The 20,249-nt window shown below is 41.7% G+C and overlaps 1 protein-coding gene across 1 annotated transcript in view; it reads right to left on the bottom strand.

Moving 5' to 3' along the window:
• Window positions 1-20,249, bottom strand: part of SGCG (sarcoglycan gamma) — a 94,867-nt gene that overhangs the window by 37,879 nt on the left and 36,739 nt on the right. The window contains exon 4 of the mRNA XM_077806105.1: window positions 4,947-5,066. Within this exon, the coding sequence (XP_077662231.1) occupies window positions 4,947-5,066 (120 nt within the window). The remainder of the gene's footprint in view (window positions 1-4,946; window positions 5,067-20,249) is intronic.

The raw sequence follows: 20,249 nt of genomic DNA, 5'->3' as shown, positions 1-20,249 counted from the left end.
CAGTGAACTCTCAGAATAATCATGTGGTTTTCTGAAATATAATTTTACTATAATTTACAAATGATTTTTTATCCTCTGCTATGCTGTATTTTAGTTGCAAGACAGTCAGCTTTCCTAATGAGTGATTAATGAGTTGTGGGTCTGGGGACAGAATAGGCCCACTGCTCCTCCTGCATGTCATAAGAGGCAACTAAAAGGGGGCTGCCTGGACAGGGATGGGCTTGGTCAGGTTAGAAATTTGCACAAGACACACCATATGATGAGCAAGTCAACGATGTCCGTACCAGTTTGATTGCAGCCCGGGTTAATAATGACCGTGCCATCTGTCTCCCACCAGGGCAGACGCGACAAGTATACTACTGGTGTAACTCCAACAAAGAGGATCCTGGGAAGAGATATCACCACCATAGCCACATGGAATGTAAGGACATTGAGACAAACAGGGAGGTTGAAAGAACTCACGTAAAAAATGGAACAATACACCTGACACCTCCTAGGAATCTGTGATGCTAGATGGAAGAACTTTGAAGAAGTATAACAGAAGAAGGCCATGTACTCTATTACAGTGGAGAGGACAAACATGTCAATGGCATAGGATTTCTTGTGCATGAAGATATCAAGAATTCAGTATTAGGATGCCACCCAGGGACCAGTAGGCTTATTTCTATCCGTCTAAAGGCAGTACCATTTAATATCACAGTGGTACAAGTCTACTTCCCTACAACAGACTATGACAATGAGCAAATTGAAGATTTTTACAATCAGCTCCATGACATCATCAATAAGGTACACAAGAAAGATTGTACAAGGATATTGGAATGCTAAAGTGGGTACTGATGCACAGGCAAATTGGTGAGATTATTGTGGTCCTTTCTGTAATGCGGTAACCAATGAGATGGGATTGAGACTTTTGGAGTTTGCCAGCTATAACAATCTGGTTCTTGCAAACACATTAGGAGCGCATAAAGCATTCAGATGATCAATCTGGCTGTGATGTAGACCATTAGGTGTGTGCCATGTTGACCACATCATGGTGCAAAACCGATTTTGTTCTGGGATTAACCAACCTAAAACAAGGAGCATCCCTGGTGCTGATACTGGAAGTAATCACAACCTTGTGATACTAAATTTTTGGCTATGGCTAAGAAAAATTGTCAGGCCAAAGTTCACCAGAACCAAGTTTGACTTAGAAAGACTCAGAGACTAAAACATTGCAGTCATTCAAAGCAATGATTGGCAGAAAATTTGGCTCGCTGCTTGCTCTAGAGGAAGATGTAGAAACAATGACCAACAATTTCAACGCTGTAAGGAATGAGGCAGCAATGGACATCCTTGGGAAACATCGTAAGAAGACAAAACCATAGGTCAGAAACTAAATACTATAAATGTGTGCCATCAGAAGAGAATTTAAAGAGAGACAAGAACAGCACTGAGGGAGCTGATAAATACAAAGCGATGGGCAGAAAGATCAAGAAAGGAATGAAGGTGGCCAAGGAGATATGGACTGAAAAACAATGCTCAAAAATTGAAGAGTGTATCAATAATAAAAATAGCAAACGAGCCTTCCAGGTTGTAAAAGATCTAACAAAGGAAAGATGGACTAAAGCTAATGCAATTCAAGACAAAGAAGGGAACAATCTTACAGAAGAAAGGGACATCATCAATAGGTGGACAAACTACTGCTCTGATCTATACAACCACCAGACAAATGGAGATCCTAGTGTCTTAGACAGCCCAGATTCAACAGAGGAGGATAACTTTCCAACACTACATGAAGTGGAGACACCTGTGAAATCACTCAAGAATGGAAAGGCTACAGATATTGACAACATCCCAGATGAATTGATGAAATTCAGAGGAGAAATAGTAATAGATGTACTCACCAAGATCTACAACAAGATCTGGTAGACTGATGAGTGGCCCTACACGTGGACTGTCACTAATCATCACTCTGCCAAAGAAAGACAACCTACAATTGTGTCAAAAATTAACGGACCATAAGCTTAATTAGCCATTCCAGCAAAGTGATGTTGAAAGTGTTATTGAACAGATTGAAGCCAAACAGACAATATCATCGCTGAAGAACAGGCTAGCTTTTGTGCTGGAAGAAGTACCACAGAACAGATTTTCAACCTTTGTGTTCTATGTGAGAAGTACTTACAACACCAGCAGGACATCTACCACTTCTTTGTTGACTTCAAGAAGGCGTTTCACGGAGTATGGCAAGAAGTTCTCTGGGAAACGTGAAGAAGTACAATGTTGGTCATAAGCTTATTCTTACCATTAAACAACTGTATGCCAAGGCCAGCAGTGCAGTTCTTGACAATGGCACAATAGGAGAGTGGTTTTGCACCACTGTTGGAGTCCACAAGGCTGCCTTCTTTCACCCACACTGTTCAACATCTGCTTGGAGTGCATAATGACTGATGCTCTAGAAGATCACATATGCACAGTCAGCACTGGGGGGGGGGAGGGTGGAGTGCGAACAATCTCAAATCTTCGCTTCGCTGAAGACATTGATGGCCTGGCAGTCAGCAAAGATGAATTGCCAACCTTGTGAAATGACTGGATGAAACCTCCATAAAAAATGGCACGGAAATCAGTGCAGAGAAAACCAAGCTGATGACAAACAAAGGTGATGGGATCAGCTCACATACCACTGTCAGTGGACAAGAGCTGGAGACAGTGAAACAGTTCAAGTATTTGGGGGCAATAATCACTGATGAAGGATCCAAGGCAGAAATTCCGGCAAGAACTAAGCAAAGCTAAAGCCAATTTGGAGGAATAAGAACATCTCCCTGGAATCCACACTGAAACTGCTGCACACATTGGTCATCTCCATTTTTCTGTATGTGTGCAAGACATGGACCCTTACAGCAGAACTTGAACAGAAAATACAGGTAATAGAGATGAGATGCTTCCGTAAAATCCTGGGCATCTCCTACTTTGACCATGTCACTAATGAAGAGGTCTGCAACATCACCCAATGCGCTGGGTCATATGAAGACCTCCTGATGACCGTAAAGAAGCGCAAGCTGAAGTGATATAGCCATGTAACAAGATCATCTGGCCTATCCAAGATCATCCTCCAAGGGACAATACAGGGGAAGAGAAGAAGAGGTAGACAAAAGAAGAGATGGATTGACAACATAAAAGAGTGGACAGGAATGGACTTCACAGAGACACAGTTGTCAGGGGTGGAGACAATTGGCTGATTGCTCATCAACGATAATGCCCCAACGACCAATGTGGTTATGGGAGTGATGATGATGATGATGAATAAGGTATATAAGAGATGAAAAGAGAAGTGAAGATGCGTCACTATATTGTACATAAAGATAAAGAATTGCAAAATATTCTTGATGTGTTTTTGAAGCCTGCATGTATCATGTGTCCACAGCTTACTCAACATTCTATACAAAACTAATAACATTGTCTTTAATGAACAAGTAATACTTTAAAAGAGCTTATTTTAAAAATTGTTATAGTGGGCTTGATTGTCCTCTCACTTATACAGCTTTTATACTGGAACAATTTAATTGACTTTAATGGATTTGCTCCTGATTTTCAGTGATGTGAAAGGGAATCAAGCCTTATACTGTATGTCTACATACTAGCTATGAAACTGCATAGTTATCTTTGCCAACTAGAAGATTAAAAGAGGAGTAGAATACATATTTTAACATCACTATTTCAATAAATGTATGATTTTGACTTTGTGCACAGATAGTCCTTTTCAAAATCAACTAACAATTGTCCAGTCTTTCATATCTTTGCTAAACATGCTAACCATGCTTTTTTGTTAAAATTTGGTGTCCCATGGGCATATAATAATCATTTGAAGTGGTTTCCTGGTTAAATAAAGTTGTAATTTCAATTAAGTTAAAAAGCAAAAAATCTTAAGATATAACCCTGAGGAATAAACATAATTTATGAACACATATATTTTAACTTAAATTTGTCTTAGAAGTGCTAATTGTACACTAACTACTACTGTTATATTTTTATACAGTGAAATAACTTGCCTTGATCCATTAAAATTAAGACCTCAAGTTTTTAGAGTACTAATAATGAAAGCAAGTTAAATATGGCAGTTGTAATTAGGTTCTAAAATATGGAAACTGAAATTGAAAGTAAGTTACGTAGCAATGTCAGTATTTTCTTTGATGAATTATTCCAATTTAAATCCAGAGCAACTGAACTTTAATATGTACATTTTAAAGCAATTTAGACCTGGAAAATGTTGTTAGTGGCTACAGGTCATGTAAGTACTAGTTTACAATGGAGCAAAGTAAAATGTCTTTATGTATGCTATCAAATGAAAGCATAGTAACTACTGTTCTGAATTAATGTTAATGTGCAGAACTATTCAGACATGATCTGATAACGTCCAAGGCAAATTTGTCTTTTGGTAAGTGACATTTTAAATGCACTATACTTAATAAAGTGCTATGGTGTAAATATCAAAGGCAAGGGGAAATAAGAGCATGTTGTCACTTTAAAAGAAGGTATAAAAAAAATCACTGTTTTACAGCAGAACTGGGCAAAAGTTCCATGTAGAATTCTCAATCCAAATGGTTACACAAATAAGACCATGCAGGATTCCCTCAGTCTTAGTTTATCAGTTACCATGTGTACTTAAAATAAGAAATGGATGAGAAAAACAGCTCAGGCACAACGTCTGCTACCCACAAGAGTTAGTTTAGGGTGAAGTTTATGCAAACCCCATTATAATGCTAATGACATTCCTAACCCAGCAATTAAATTTATTGATAAAGGTCAGAACATTTTCAAATTTTCCCTTTCCTAATGAGGTAAAGATAGAACTTGTGTTTACAGGCACATGGTTTAATGTAAATGTTATTTTAGATGAACTATGTGTGGTTTTGCTTTAGTTATATGTGGAAACGCATTTTTCAGGCATTTCTTAAATGTCTATTACGAACCTGTGATTCGAAGTTTATCTGTACCAACTAAAACTTCATTTTCATCCACTGTAAAAAGTGGCTTGCCATCTACGGAGTTGATCTGAAACTGTTGACCATGGACTTCTACCATTTTAGGACCTGAAAAGCATATTTGACAAGATAAATGATTATTAAGTGAACTTTCATAATGATTCCTTTCTTGCACTCTATACATAAATAATCAGCCATGTAACACCAGGTTATTCAAAATCCACTCTTATCAACTTTGTGAGTCATCTAAAGGCATTTAGGAATTGTGAAGATACTATGGTAATGGCGGACATATGAAGGATCTTTGATCATTATAAATGTAATATCGCTTCCTTAATTAACAAAAATACTGACGACATTGATATGTTTGCAACATCCTCATTATTAGGGAGAATAAGCTCTTCATAAAACAATCCCTTAGCTGTTTACACATCAAGTGCAGTTCTGGCTCCACATTTTACAAATGCTGCCTATCACGTTCTTCTTAAACCACATAAAATTAATTGAAAAATATTTTCAGACTTCGAATGCCAAAAAAATCATCCAGTGGACTGGCCATCCTATCAACACATTAAAATGAGTCAAAGCAGAGGGTTTGTCTGGCACTGTCTGGCCTGAAATGTAGATTGCCAGTTGTGAATCTATTTGGAGTTGGCTGATTGTTGAAGAGAATGACTCCTGTCAAGATCAAAGGGGGGTTGTGTTTTTCTTCTTCAAAATGGCAACTACCCTTCTTAACAGACTCACAGATTCCTAAATCACTAAAACATATTTTATTTTGATCTCCAAGAGTTGCTTTGTGGGCAAGCCTGTAACAGCCTAGACAATTTCCATCCCTATCCCCATTCAGGCCAATTCTTTATCATTCCCATTTCATAGACTCATAGAAATGTAAGGCTGGAAGGGACCTAGAGAGGTCATCTAGTCCACCCCCTACATGGGACCAAGTATATCAAGACTATACTTAACAGATGTTTGTCTAACCTGTTCTTAAAAGCCTCCACTGATGGAGAGTCCACAACTTCCATTGATAACTTATTTTAGTACTGTGACAAAGCTCTGTCCTTCTCTCCATGGGTTCCAGCTTTCCTGGCGGATTTCACTAGCCTCAGAGGCTCACTGTGACCCTCCATGTACCCCTTCTCTCTCTAGAGACAAGGGTCACAGTCTACTGAGCCATTTTCATCATAAGCCAGGGAGGGAGGTGAGGAGAAGCTATCCTCCCTTGCACAGTCTCTGTTGTCTCCCAGTCTTAGTGATTAATCGGGGGGCGGGGGTGGGGGGGGCAAAGGGGGAAGCCCAGGCCCGCCCTCTACTCCCGGCTCCAGCCCAGGGACCCTAATAGTATCAGCTATGGTAGCTGACCTTTTAGAAACATGACATGTACAATTCCCTGGGCTACTTTCCCACAGCAGCCCCACTTCCTCAAGCTGCTCTTCACCCTTAACTCAGGGCCTCCTTCCTTGTGCCTGTTATGGTGTATTCTGCTCAGACTCTCCAACAGCACAACTTCCTCCCACAGCTCCTGACATCCACACCCACCTGACTAACTGGGAGGCTTTTAACTAGTTTCAGCCAGTCCCTGATTGGCTTCAGATGTCCCAATCAACCTAGCGTTCTCCCTGCCTTCTGGAAAGTTCTTAATTGGCCCCAGGTGTCTTAATTGACCTGGAGCAGCTGCCATTTAACTTGTCCTGGTACTAGGGATTTGTTTAGCCTGGAGCTAATATATCTATCTCCCACTACTTTTCTATAGCCATCTGGCCTTGCCCCATCACAGTACTTAATTATCCTTACATTTGGAAAGCTTTTCCCAACATCTAGCATAAATCTCCCTTGCTGCAGATTAAGCTTATTACTTCTTGTCCTAAACTCGATAGCCATGAAGAAGAATTGATTACCATCCTTTTGATAATAGTGTTATCAGTCTTTTCTCAAGATTAAACATGTCCATTTCTTTCAACTTTTTCTTGGCCCATGTTTTTTAAATCTTTTATCATTTTTGTTGCTTTACTCTGGACTTTCTCCAATTTCTCTTTCTTAAAGTGTGGTGCCCCAAACTGGACACACTACTCGAGCTGAGACCTCACCAGTGCTGAGTAGAGTGGAACAATTACCTCATGTGTCTTACATATGACACTCTGTTAATACATTTCACAATGATATTAGCCTTTTATGCAACTGCATCACATGTTGGCTCTTATTCAACTTGTGATCCACTGTAACCTCCAGATCCTTTTCAGATGTACCACTGCTTAGCCAATTATTCCCCATTTTGTAGTTGTGCACTGATTTTTAACTTCCTAAGTGTAGTACTTTGCACTTGTCTTTACATAATTTCATCTGGTGATTACAGACCAATTCTCCAATTTATCAAGGTCAATTTGAATTCTAATCTTGTCCTCCAAAGTGCTTGCAACCCCTCCCAATCTGATGTCATCCACAAAATTTATAAGCATAATCTCCAATCAATTAACCAAGTCATTACTGAAAATACTGAAAAGCACTTGTCCCAGGACAGACTTGTGCAGCACTCCACTAGATACTTCCTCCCAGTTTCACAGTGATAACTACTCTTTGAGTGCGTTTTTTTAAGCAGTTGTGCACCAACCTCATTGTAATTTCATCTAGACCACATTTCTCATGTGGAGCTGTGTAAAAAGCCTTACTAAAATCAAGATTTATCACATCTACTGCTTCTCCCACTCCCTCCATTCACTAGGCCAGCGGTTCTCAAACTTTAGCAACCCATTTCGGGCAGGGCCGCTCAGTCCCAGGCCCTGTCCCAAATCCACCTCTTCCCCCAGGCCCCACCCCACCTCTTCCCGCCCCCTGCTCAATCCATCCTCCCTCCCTCCATTGCTTGCTCTCCCCCACCCTCACTCACTTTCACCAGGCTAGGGCAGTGGGTTGGGGTGCAGGAGGGGGTGCGGGATGCGGACTCTGGGAGGCAGTTTGGGTGCAGGAGAGAGTTTGTGTGCAGGCTCTGGGCTGGGGGTTGGGGTGTGGGCTCTGACCAGGTGGCGCTTACCTCGGGTGGCTCCCAAAAGCAACTGGCACATCTCTCTGACAGCGGCTCCTAGGTGGGGGGGCGGGGGGAAAGGGCAGTCTCTATGCGCTGCCCCTGCGCACAGGCAGAGCACCTGTAACTCCCATTGCCTGCGCCCCTACCCCCCTAGGCTGCAAGGATGTGCTGGCCGCTTCCAGGAGTGGTGAGGAGACAGGCCAGGTAGGGAGCCTGCCTTAGCCCCGCTACACCACCAGACTTTTAGCACCTAAAATCTCCTGGTTTGGCTTCAGTAGCCTCCAGGAGATAGAGGGAGGGGGAGGAGTCGATCAGTGGGGCCCACAGGCCCCCTGAAATACCATCAGGGACCCCCACGGGTTCATGGACCCCAGTTTGAGAAAATATGCTAATGAGTGTGAATATAATGTAACTGGAATATGCTTCATGCAAAAAGTCTCTTGTAAGGTATCATTACAAAGCTTATAATCTACTGAGTGTGGTCATCCTATTTGTTTAAATGTATCATTCTTGTATTTGAAATTAGAAATATGAAATATAACTCTCAGGTTCTATTGTAATTATGCAAAGTGTGGGCCATTAATAGCGGTTTGGAATCTTGATAACTCCCATTAACCGGGACAATTGACTGTAGATGGCTCTGTTTACTTGCAAGCCTTCCCGTGAGTCAGGCCAGGAAGAATGAAGGCTTGGGGTCTCACAGAACATATGACCATGTCACCTGGTACTGGAATCCATCTTAAACCTGGGGCTTTTCCATTTAGAAGGAGGGGTGGGACAAAAGAGAGACAAAAGATTCCCACCTTGTGCCAAAGCTATATAAGGAGGTGGAACAGAACAAAGGAGGTTCCAGTGATGAGAAATCCCCTAGTTACCACCTGAGCTGGAGCTAACAAGAACTGTAGCAGGGGAAAGGATTGGGCCCAGACTAGGAAGGAGTCCAGTCTGTGAAAGAAGCTTATTGGAACATCTCTGAGGGTGAGATTTTATCTGTAATCAGTTTCCTACTGTATTAGGCTTAGACTTGCACATTTTATTTTAGTTTGCTTGGTAACTTACTTTGTTCTGTCTGCTGTTACTTGAAACCACTTAAATCCTACTTTTTATATTTAATAAAATCACTTTTGGCTTATACACTAACCCAGAGTAAGTAATTAATTCCTGGGGGAGCAAACAGATATGCATATCTCTCTATCAATGTTATAGAGAGTGGACAATTTATGAGTTTACCCCATATAAGCTTTATACAGAGTAAAACAGATTTATTTGGGATTTGGACCCCATTTGGAACTGGGTATCTGGGTGCTAGAGACAGGAGCACTTTCTAAGCCGTTTTCAGTTAGGTCTGCAGCTTCTGGGGGACATGATTCATACCTGGGTCTGTGTTTGCAGCAGGCTAGCATGTCTATCTCAGCAAGACAGGGTACTGAAGTCCCAAGCTGGCAGGGAAAATGGGCTCAGAGGTAGTCTTAGCACATCAGGTGGAAGTCCCATGGAGGTCTCTGTGATCCAACTGTCACACCTTCAATCTATGAAAATGACAGTCAACTGTCATTCTGCACCTGCTGAGCCTGTAGTTGAATCTTTCCTTGGTGCTGTTGAGGTGGCTGGTGTACAGCTTCATTAGTCAGGAGCAAGGGGTAGGCTGGGTCTACCTGGGTCACTACTGGCATTTTAACATTGATTTATGTTTTGAAACCCCATAGTTTCATTGCCACTAATCATTTCAACATTGCCAGTAATCAAGCACATAAATCACATTTTGGACGCAGATCAAAATATGCAATTAGTACAGAGATACTTATGGTCACACATTGTCACAAATTCCTTACCTTCCTCTCTTCCCAGCCTGTGAGAGAAATAACTGATTTTCTTGGGGGTGGGGAAGTTGAGAAAGTGTGTGTAATGTCTGTATGTGGGAATGTTTGCAGTATTGTTTTAGCCATGTTGGTCCCAGGATATGAGAGAGACAAAATGAGTAACTTTTATAGGACCAACTTCTGCGAGTAAAAGTGAAAGGGACAAGCTTTCAAGCTTCACAGAGCTCTTCTTCAGGTCTGTAGAAGGAAACTAGAGTGTTCATGCTAAATACAAGGTGGGACAGATTGTTAAGCATAAGGAGTTCACACATGTTGTACGAGACCATTTAAAATTAACCAATTAACACCTCTGAAGTTGTAAGACAATGTGGTTTAGTAGGCAGATGGGTGTGTTACAAGTTGTTGTAATGGTCTCTAAGGTGCCACAAGTACTCCTTTTCCTTTTACGAATACAGACTAACACGGCTGCTACTCTGAAACCTGTGGTTGGAGAGTATCTACCATCGTAGCAGTGGAGATATGTCTTCAGATTTTGCATTTGTTGTTTTGACAGTGTCTGCTGCTGCTTTGAATTGGTGTGACCTACCCTGTGGGGAACTTGCTTGTGATGATGACCTTGTTGAAGCTGAGGGGTTGTTTGAAGGCCAGTGTTTTTTTTCCCCTGTATTGAAGACGGTTTCCCTGTGGTATGTGGGTGCCTCTTTCCATGATGAGATCTACTTCCTTCGTAGAGTATCCTTGTTCGGTGAAGTCAGTTTTAAGTGTGTTAAGACATGTATTCTGGACTTTCTTTTCAGAGCATTTTCTGCGGTATCTGAGATCCTGGATGTAGATAACAGATTTCTTGGTGTGTCTTGGGTGGTTACTGGATCTGTGAAGGTAGGTGTGGTGATCTGTGGGTTTCTTGTATATAGTTGTCTGTAGGGTTCCATTGTTGAAGCTGATAGTGGTGTCCAAGAAGTTGAAGTGGGAGGGTCCCAGAGCTCAGGCTGCAGCCAAGTCCGAGCCTCTTTATCACGGTTAAACAGACCCTTAGACTGAACAAGCTGGCAAGAGACAGCCGCATGTGTCCAGAGCTGGATTAACCTTAGGCTCTCCTAGTTTTAGGACCTACTGGTCAGCAAGGGGGCACGGCTGGGTCTGGGTGAGAGGGAGCGAGCTTGTTCACACAGCCCTGTTGGAGCACTTCTGCCAGCAGGAAAGGCAAAGCAGCCCCCTGTGGCTTGGAAGAAAATCAGCCGGCAGCCTGTTGCTTTTCCTCCCTCTCGTCTCCCTGTGCTGTAGGAACACACTGCTAGGTATCCGGTTAACACTGGTAACTGGACTCTAAAAATCTGCTTACCACAGGAACTTGTGCCAGCTGTGGGTGTAGTTTGAGCAGGCAATATCCCACCCCCAATTCCTCCAGAGGTCTGCTTAGCTGTCAGGGACGGAAGAAGCTCCCTCTGTCCCTCTCCTCAGCTGAGGCTAGCAGGCAGCTCCAGGACGCTGACTCCTGGGTCCTAGTGCCCATCACTGTCATCTTCTATGTGTGCTGGGTCCCATTTCTGGACAACTGGTGAGTGCCTGGGGGGAGGGGAGGTCGGGGTCAGGGCGAGGGTGTGGTGCAGGAAAGAGGCAGTACCAGAGCAGTAGGGAAGCTTGCACAGAACCTGCACACACTCTATCCAGCTCCAGCCAGAACTAATGCCGCTCCCATGTATAAGGAACAAATTCCCACACATTTGTAGGAAAAACAAAACAAAACATCCCATTTGGTATACCAGTACTTTAACTTTTACAGGACCTTCCATCGAGGGGCTTCAGATTTATGGTGCACTGTATTCAATACTGTATTGAACTGTACGAAAAATCAAAGAAATCCAATTTTTTTCCTTGATGTATTTTTCTGTACTGGGATGCTCAGGCAACCAAGTTCTTTCCTTATGCTCAGTGTAGTTCCACAGGCCAACACATTGTTGTGCTTTTAAGGGGTTGCAAAAGCACTGGAGGAAGCTCAACCCACAATGTTGCAAGTTTCTCCATCCCCTCTCCCTCGAAGATTTTAAATCCACTTCTTAGCAGGCTATGATAAAAAGACTGGCTGAATAGGCTAAAGGCAGGTTCTGTCCATTTGCTGATTCTCCAGCAGTTCAATCCATCATAAAAGTACCTCACATTTCATTTCTTTTGAGTTTCATTCAAAAACTGTAAAGCTAAATAAACCTTAAGCTAGTCCTCATTTTTCTGCCCCAATTCAAACTAACTTCTTTCCCAAGTGGAAAATATTGGGTAAGAATGGAATGTGTGTGATTCGAGAAGGGAATGAGAACACAGGCCAATTCCTGCTGACAGTTACACCTGTGTAACCTTATTGACTTCAGAGAGAACAGATTTTTTCACAAGAATAGATTTTGGTCCTTCTGCTTTTCCACACCTGGTATAACCAGAATCTCATTCACTTTCCTCCCCTAAACTCTGAGCACTTTAAGGGAAAAAATAAGCAAGGTCTGCTTGATTTACACATGCAAACGAAACAGGAAGCTCTCCCTTCATTCTACACCAGCCTTAAACAAACACCAGACCTGATGTAACAAGGCTGTCACTACAGCAGCCTTGGTTGGACTGTTCTTTTGAACGATCCTTAATGGTTCTTTTAAGATGCAGATTTTCAGTGAAATCTTTTTGTTTGGGGGCGGGGCAGAGAACACAACAGGGAATAGCTCTGTTTTGCTAACTCCTAGTCATTCAAAAGCTGAAAGTTTGTTTAATGTTTGTACAGTGATTTTGAAGAGCTAACATAGTACAGAAGTGGTAAGCATTAGCACTGTGCAACCATCTGAAGATCTGTGTCATTTCTAGCTGTTATCTTTTTCTTATAGAAAGCTTAAAACAAACAAATGCAAACCATATGGCGATGGTGCACATAGAACCTCATGTCAGAGCTACTGATCACACATTCTAGAATAGATAACACTTAGTCCTGCCATGAGTGCAGGGGACTGAACTAGATGACCTCTCAAGGTCCCTTCCAGTCCTGTGATTCTATTCTATGATTCTAATTGTGGAAGAGCTTAGTGACAGAATGGCTTGATGTGGTGAATCACTGTAGATTAACTACACAAACTGGGTGTCGTCCCACAAATAATATTTGGGTTCAATGTGGAAACAGTAATTATCCTCAGCCAGTACAACACTGGGAGGCAGCTTTCAGAGCAAGACAGCCTAAAATACAATGCCACCCAATGTAATTTTCCCACTACTACTTCCTCCACTTCAGTGGATTTTACACCTGAGTGGTTTTCTTTTACATAATAAAAGCTGGCTGCCTCCCAGACTGCAGTCAGAGTGAGATAGGGTATGTGGTGTAGAGCCCATAGCTTGGGGAAAACACCTGCAGGGCTTGGCTTTGCACTGTGTCATGTGGAGAGCTGAGGATAGAAGCACAAGGTTGAAAGAGGTGAGCAGGATGGGGAATGTTGCAGTCTTCTTCCTCATAGAGATGAGCACTCCACCACCTAGAAGGAAGGAGGCCTAAAAGAAGGACAGCGTAGCATCCCTTGTGCTACCTCTTACTCAGAACTATCTGTTTGAAGAATTGAGTGTAGCGAAAGGGTTAGATAGTAGTGAGAGAGTAAAATAAACTTGTTAATTTGTAAGTAGATAAATGTTTGATGACTTCATAATTCTTGTAATATGTAATTCATACTTAGCCCTTCCCTCCTATTAGCCTTAGGCTGCTCATAACCTTAATCCAGCCCTGCACATGTCTAATTGTAGTGTAGACATATGCTAAGAAAGAGGATTCTCTGTGCAACTGCAGAGCATTGGTATCCATGCCCAGCTGGTGTCCCATCTCTAGCTGTGGCTAATCCCTGATTTTTCAGAGAAAGGAGACAAAAACAAACAAACAAATATACTTCTGGCCAATTGTGCATTGAGGGTGGGGGAAAAGAGAGGAGGAGGAGGATCGCTTCCTAACTGTTGCAAGCAACTGGCTGAAGCCCTGAAGCATGCGATTTTATTATAATAATTTTCATATTGCAGAATTGCAAGTGTTATGAGCATGTTGAGAGCAATGCAAAGCTTCCTGTTTTCTCCATGGCACATGAAAGAAGGGAATGAACAGGTGGCTTCACAAATTTATAGACTCCTTGCCCCGAGCGCACCATCATGCCTTTCCAGACCAAACCAGTGCACAAAAAGGTCACAGAATTTGAAGTCAATATGCTTCAGTGCTTTCCTGAAATTGGACAATGTAAAATATTTCTTGTGTACTGAGAAAGATCAATATGAAAATGATATACAGTGACAGTCCAAAACTCTTCCATTGAGTGATACCTTAATTTGTAAGTGTTCCACTGATGTCAGTAGGACTTTCTTGCACAGTAAGATGCTTACTACTCAATGGGAGTCTGGATATCAGAATCTTGCCCATAATGACTAGTTTAATTTTTTCGGAGTTAATTTGCATTTCATTATGTTTAATTAACTTTAATCTCAAATGCATTGCTACTGACATTATTTTTCTTTATTTTCTCCTGTATTTCAATTTTTATTGTTTATATCTTAAAAAGGTTTCACTATTCTGTACATCCAAGTACACTATGGTATCACAGAGGACTAATAGTTACACAAGTTTAATACACACCTGCCATGCATCAAAACAAGAGGAAACAGGGAAAGAAGGATCAATTAAGTCTGCACAGTGCTTTATTGGCAGCCTCCTGTCGTTCTCTAAATGGTGGCTAATCTGAGTAAACTGAAGCTTACTGTTAAATAAAACAAGAAGTTATGCCTTGAAATTATGAAATCTATCGAGTCACTAAAATTTAAATACCCCTTTTACTTTACTGGGATCAAAACTCTACTTTTCCTCCTGGAATGGACAGTGTAAGTTCTCCTTTTTAGGAACAAAAAGAAAAGGAGTACTTGTGGCTCCTTAGAGACTAACCAATTTATTTCTTTTTGCGAATACAGACTAACACGGCTGTTACTCTGAAACCTTTTTAGGAACACTGATTCACCTCTAAAATTCTTCAATGAGGTTTGTAATTTTTCTTTCTATTAATTACTCTTGTATCATATCTTTGCTTCTCACTATCCAGCTGGACATTGATTAAAGTCATGCAAGTAATAATTTTTCTGCAGTATAGAGATCTTGATGAAATACATTTTGGCTCCTATCTTAAAAATAAGAAAGAAAGAAAAAATGAAGTTTTTAATGAAAGCCTTCTGGGAAAAGTAAAGAAGGGAAAACTAATGATTTTATGATGTTATTAATTAAGTCAAGTTTATAAAACTGGCTTCAGGGTTTTCCCTGTAAAAACATTATCAAACTCTTATGTACTACATGCTTCATTAACACTGTTCTCTGCCTATTATGTCTCTAATGAAAAAATATCATTACTTGAAAATGAAATGTCACAACACCGATAAGAAAAATAAAAATGATCTGACATTCTAGTGCAGCAATTTATAGAAGACAATTAATACTAATGAAGTAATATATTAAGTATTGACACTGTTTTATCTGTATTGTTATAACTTTGTTCCCATTTGTTACAAAAAAATTCATAGCACAAACATTGTTCTTACTTTAGCAGCTACCTCAAACTACAGTGATGGACATAGGAGATAGTCAACACTATGCCTAGAAACTATAATATTGCTTTCAAACTGCATAAATCATTTTGATTGTTACCATATTTCCATGCTTTATTGGTTGGTGTAGAGAATTTCACAGATTTTGCACTTCAAAGCATCCCGATTTTATAGTTATCGAAGTGGATTGTCACTAACTTTAGAATACTTAAAATGAACATCCAAACAAAGACCACAGTGATGTTATAGCTAATGTAAATATAATGTAATATAACGTAAATGACAAGGAGGAAGGCAAAGGTGAATTGAGCCCAAGGAGCTCACTGTGCTCGGATCTGTTAGCACAGACACTGCATGGCTTTGAGGCCTGTTCTGCTAGTGTGTTTTCCTCCACAGAATGACTTGATACATGTGGAATTTAGGATTCTCATGCTGTTGGTCCCTTGCATGATGTTGCAAAAGCAGATTGTAGTGGGGCAGTTACCCCGCTCCTGTGAAAGACTAGGCTGATTGGGGAAGCAGCCACAGCTGGGGCCATGCCCCAATCAGGCCACAGCTGGCCTTATAAAAGGGCTGTGAGCCAGGAGCTGAGTCAGTCTCTCTCTAGCTGTAGAGAGAGAAGGACTGGACTGCCTGGGAGATCAGGGTACCAGGAGTACAGTAGGGTTGGGGAAAGGAATGAGGAGCTGGGGAGCTCCAGCCTGGCAAATCCCCAGGCTGTGCGCCTTGATAAAAGCCAAAACAGGTACCAGGGTTGCAGAGGTGCAGCCTAGGGTTAGGCAGAGGCAGCTGGTCTGATCCCCTTGCCAGTGATGAGTGGTTTACAGACTGCAGTCTGCCTCAGTGAGTGGGGGGGCTAGATGATGACTGGCAATAGCCACTGAGGCAAGGTGGGGATAGAGGGCTGGGAGTTCCCCTGCGAGGGGAGACCCAGAGTGGGGATACTGCTGGGGCAGAACCCTGAGGTGCAGGGGCACTGGGGTCTGGGAGGGACATGGGAGGCGAGGGGGGGCAGCAGCAGGTGAGACCCTGGCTAGCAGAGGGCGCTCTGTATGCTGGAGAGCTAATTCCTGAGACAACCAGCAGGAGGCACCATGCCAGCAAGTCATCGCATTGCTACACAGATGGATTCAAGATGTGATTCTGGTCTTCTAAAGACAAAAGGCAATAGTCTCTTCATGAAGATTCTCCAGAAACTATGGTACAATCCTAATTATTACAGATCACCAACTGAAGATTCATTGGGGGCACACACTTATTATGCTAGAACACCCTGGGAGGAGGGATAATTAAAAAAAAAACACCAATGAGAATTCATATAATTACAAAAGTTTGATAAACGTTGACAATTAAACTAATTATTTTATTACAACTCAGATTATAAAGACACAAACCAAAGGTCATAACCATTTCTTTGATTTTTAAAACTGAAGTTGCAGTTTAAGACTGAAGTTGATTTTAAGACTGAACACTAATTTAAAGACTTCCTCTTTGACCTGAGGGAGAAAAGACTCAGGAAAGAAAGACTTTCCTTTCCATTTATCCAGGTCTTGGAGGCTTCAGTTAATAAATCAAAGTGGGTTTCATTTGTTGCACTCCTTGATCAGCTTATCAAAGAAAGTTCCAGCCTTTTCAAATGTTAAGGCCGAAGAGCAAGATGCAGCTACTGGGTACTGAATGACATCTTTTGAAACTGGATCCAGGAATTTTTAAAAAGGGATTATATTACTGAAATTAATCAAACGCTGCTCACATTTTTCCTATGGTTCCCCTCACTCTCTATTCTCCTTACAATCCTCTCTCCTTACTACATTCTAAATCCCCACTCACTCTTAGCACTGCATCTTCACTCATGGTGTGTCCATGCTTAGATCCATTTCCTGGTGGTCAAGCTTCCTGTCTTGCTTTCAATTTCCTTTCAACCACAGTTCTTCCAGGAATCCTCCCCATTCAATAATCTCCACTTTCCCTTACCTGAACTGTTGTCTCATGTCTAGTCTTGTCTGAGTTAGATTTTATGGCCATCTCATTGAGTTAGGGGATGCATTTTAGTCTATGAGGCTAAGTGATTTGTAATAACAAGTAATGCCTGGGTTCAGTGTCAAATCAATGTTTGTCAGTCGGAGGGATATTAGGAACAAAGAAAGGTAAAGGCAAAGTTGCTTGTTCTTCAGTTATACCACTCATTTCTTGGCATTAATTCCCCTGCGCCCCTCTCCCCCAAAACATATAACTCTACTTGACTTCAATTGTGCTTCCAAATGCAGCACAATTACAGGAAGTAGTCCGAAATATAACTATATGTACAACTACAGTACACATTGTCTTACCATGACCACATAACTGTATCATACAAATGTTCACATAGTGGTCCACCTCAGTTAACCTGACAGGCATCTAACCAGTTTCCAGTGGTTTTAAAATGTTATGCAGGAGCTACTGTCCTGGAAGGAGAAAGGGTCTGTGGCCAGGGAAGAAGGCTGAGGTGCCTCCTAATTGGGAACCACTTCCTCCTTCACTTGGCAGCATCTGAGCCTTGCCACATCTCCTCATACTGCTGGTGCTACCCTGTCATCATGGGAAGAAATAGAAAACAGCTAGCCAATGATGTAGAAGTTGGCAGGGTTGAGGCAAGAAGAGGAACTCTGTAATGCACATGTGGATGAGTAGGAGGGTCGGACAACTTGGTGGGAGGGAGGGAGCCAGGTAAGGCTACAACAAAAGGGAGCAGGGTAAAAAGAGATCTTAGTTCTTGTTTCTCCTTAAATAAGGACAAATAAGGATATGAGGGTTAAATTTTTGGACCTACTTTCAACAGGAGGGTCAAGCACATGTACCTATGTCTTAAGCACACAAATAAAATGAATTTAAGAAAACACAGAAAGGTTATCCCTTTCTGACCCAAGTGGTTAGCCAAAATTAGGTGTTCTGAGTGCAGTTTAAGACATATTTTACAGTGTACAGTGAGAGCTCCCAACATCAAGAATATTAACATTTCTGATACAGACAATGCAGGAGTATACCTACTCGACTGTCATTTGCTGTAATAATCACAGTCCTTTGCATTTATACTTCAGAGTCATTCATACCAAGATTTCAAAATCTTTAGAAATATTAAATGTTTCACACCACTTCTTTGAGGTTCTGTCAGCAAATATTTTACACACAGGTAGACTCAGGCATATAATTTTAGTGTCACAGTCAAGATCATGTGCAGAATTAGGAACATAATCAGAAGTCCTGATTCAATCCCCTACTCTCATCACATGATATGAACAGACATATTTTTATAAATAAACAATTGAGAACGTCTGACTTGTATCTCTACCAGTTAACCTCAATTAGCTCTATAAACTATTTTCAGGCCAATCTTTCAAAACAAAGCTTTAAAGTAGTTAAGGCTTTCCTGCTTCACTCTGCTTCTGCAAGTGAAGAGGCACTTACGCTCAGGTATCTCTGTGTGCATGATCAGAAATAAGTAGTGCCACTTTTACAGTATGTTCTGGGTTTTCCCCTGCCATCCAACAACAAATATGTCCCATCAAAAGAAGGGGCCACAGGCTGAATGGAAGTACGATGGCACAGAACAGGGGGCTGATATACTCCACTAAAATCTCTCCCTCAATCACACCTGTGGGTAACCTTTCTTTAGATGAAATCTGCAGTAAACAACATTGTCCCCTACATCAGTGGTTCTCAAAGTCGGTCCGCCACTTGTTCAGGAAAAGCCCCTGGCGCACCAGACCGATTTGTTTACATGCAGCATCCACAGATTCGGCCGATCGCGGCTCCCACTGGCTGCAGTTCGCCGCTCCAGGCCAATGGAGGCTGTGGGAAGAGGCAAGGGCCAAGGGACGTGCTGGCAGCCCTTCCTGCAGCCCCCATTGGCCTGGAGCGGTGAACCGCGGCCAGTGGGAGCTGCGATCGGCCGAACCTGCGGACGCCGCAGGTAAACAAACTGGTTCGGCACACCAGGGGCTTTTCCTGAACAAGCGGCAGACCGGCTTTGAGAACCACTGCCCTACATCACACAACTGTTGTGCCCCACCCATGATAGTGTGTTCCTGGAACAACCAACTGGATGCCAGGCTATAATCATGTAGATATGGCTCCTACAAGAGTTAGGTTATTGAGGGGCTGCAATGAATTGGTGAGTTGGGAAATGTGCATTAGCATTAATGACAAGGAACCTCATGGTGGAAGTGCTTCGCCTTTAGTGAACTTGGGGAGGATCTATGGTTTATGGGGGGAGCCCTAGTTCATTTATGAGAAGTGGATAGCTGCTGCTCCCAACTGGAAAATTCCACAGAAACTCAGCCAGTAAGACACAGTTTCCATTCCCCTATGTGGATAATTCTTAAGGTAAAACAGATATCTAAATCAGTCTTAAACACTTATTCTAAGATTCTAACATTTGATTTTGAATCACTTTCTACTGTAGGCACAACTGATTATAATTCTTTTGTTGAAATAGAATTTAATAACCTGACAAGACCATATCCCTGGACTGATCCCAAACTTATTCTCATAAATGTTCCACAACTGCAATTACTTATGTTTATAAACTGGATGGAATGCTGAGAAATGGTTCAAGCACTCTGGCTAATGTACAAGGCATTAATTCTGCAGCAAGGCCCTGTTCATACCAACTGAAACTGGACCACTCATTAAAAAAATCCACATGACTATGTTTTTCAAACTTATAATAGCAACACTGTGACAAATCAGGGTCAAGACACCCCCAAGAGGAGAACAGGGAGTTTGACCCCAAAAGAATAAAAGTATACAATGTTATTCTGCTATAAAAATATGTTAAGGTCTTTTATGAAACTTTGTAATGTTCTGAACTTCATGGTCATTATG

This window comes from Eretmochelys imbricata, chromosome 1 (assembly GCF_965152235.1).
Source record: "Eretmochelys imbricata isolate rEreImb1 chromosome 1, rEreImb1.hap1, whole genome shotgun sequence".
Taxonomy (NCBI): Eukaryota; Metazoa; Chordata; order Testudines; family Cheloniidae; genus Eretmochelys; species Eretmochelys imbricata.
The sequence above is the reverse complement of the archived record's forward strand: the minus strand, read 5'-3'. Positions and strand labels throughout refer to the sequence as shown.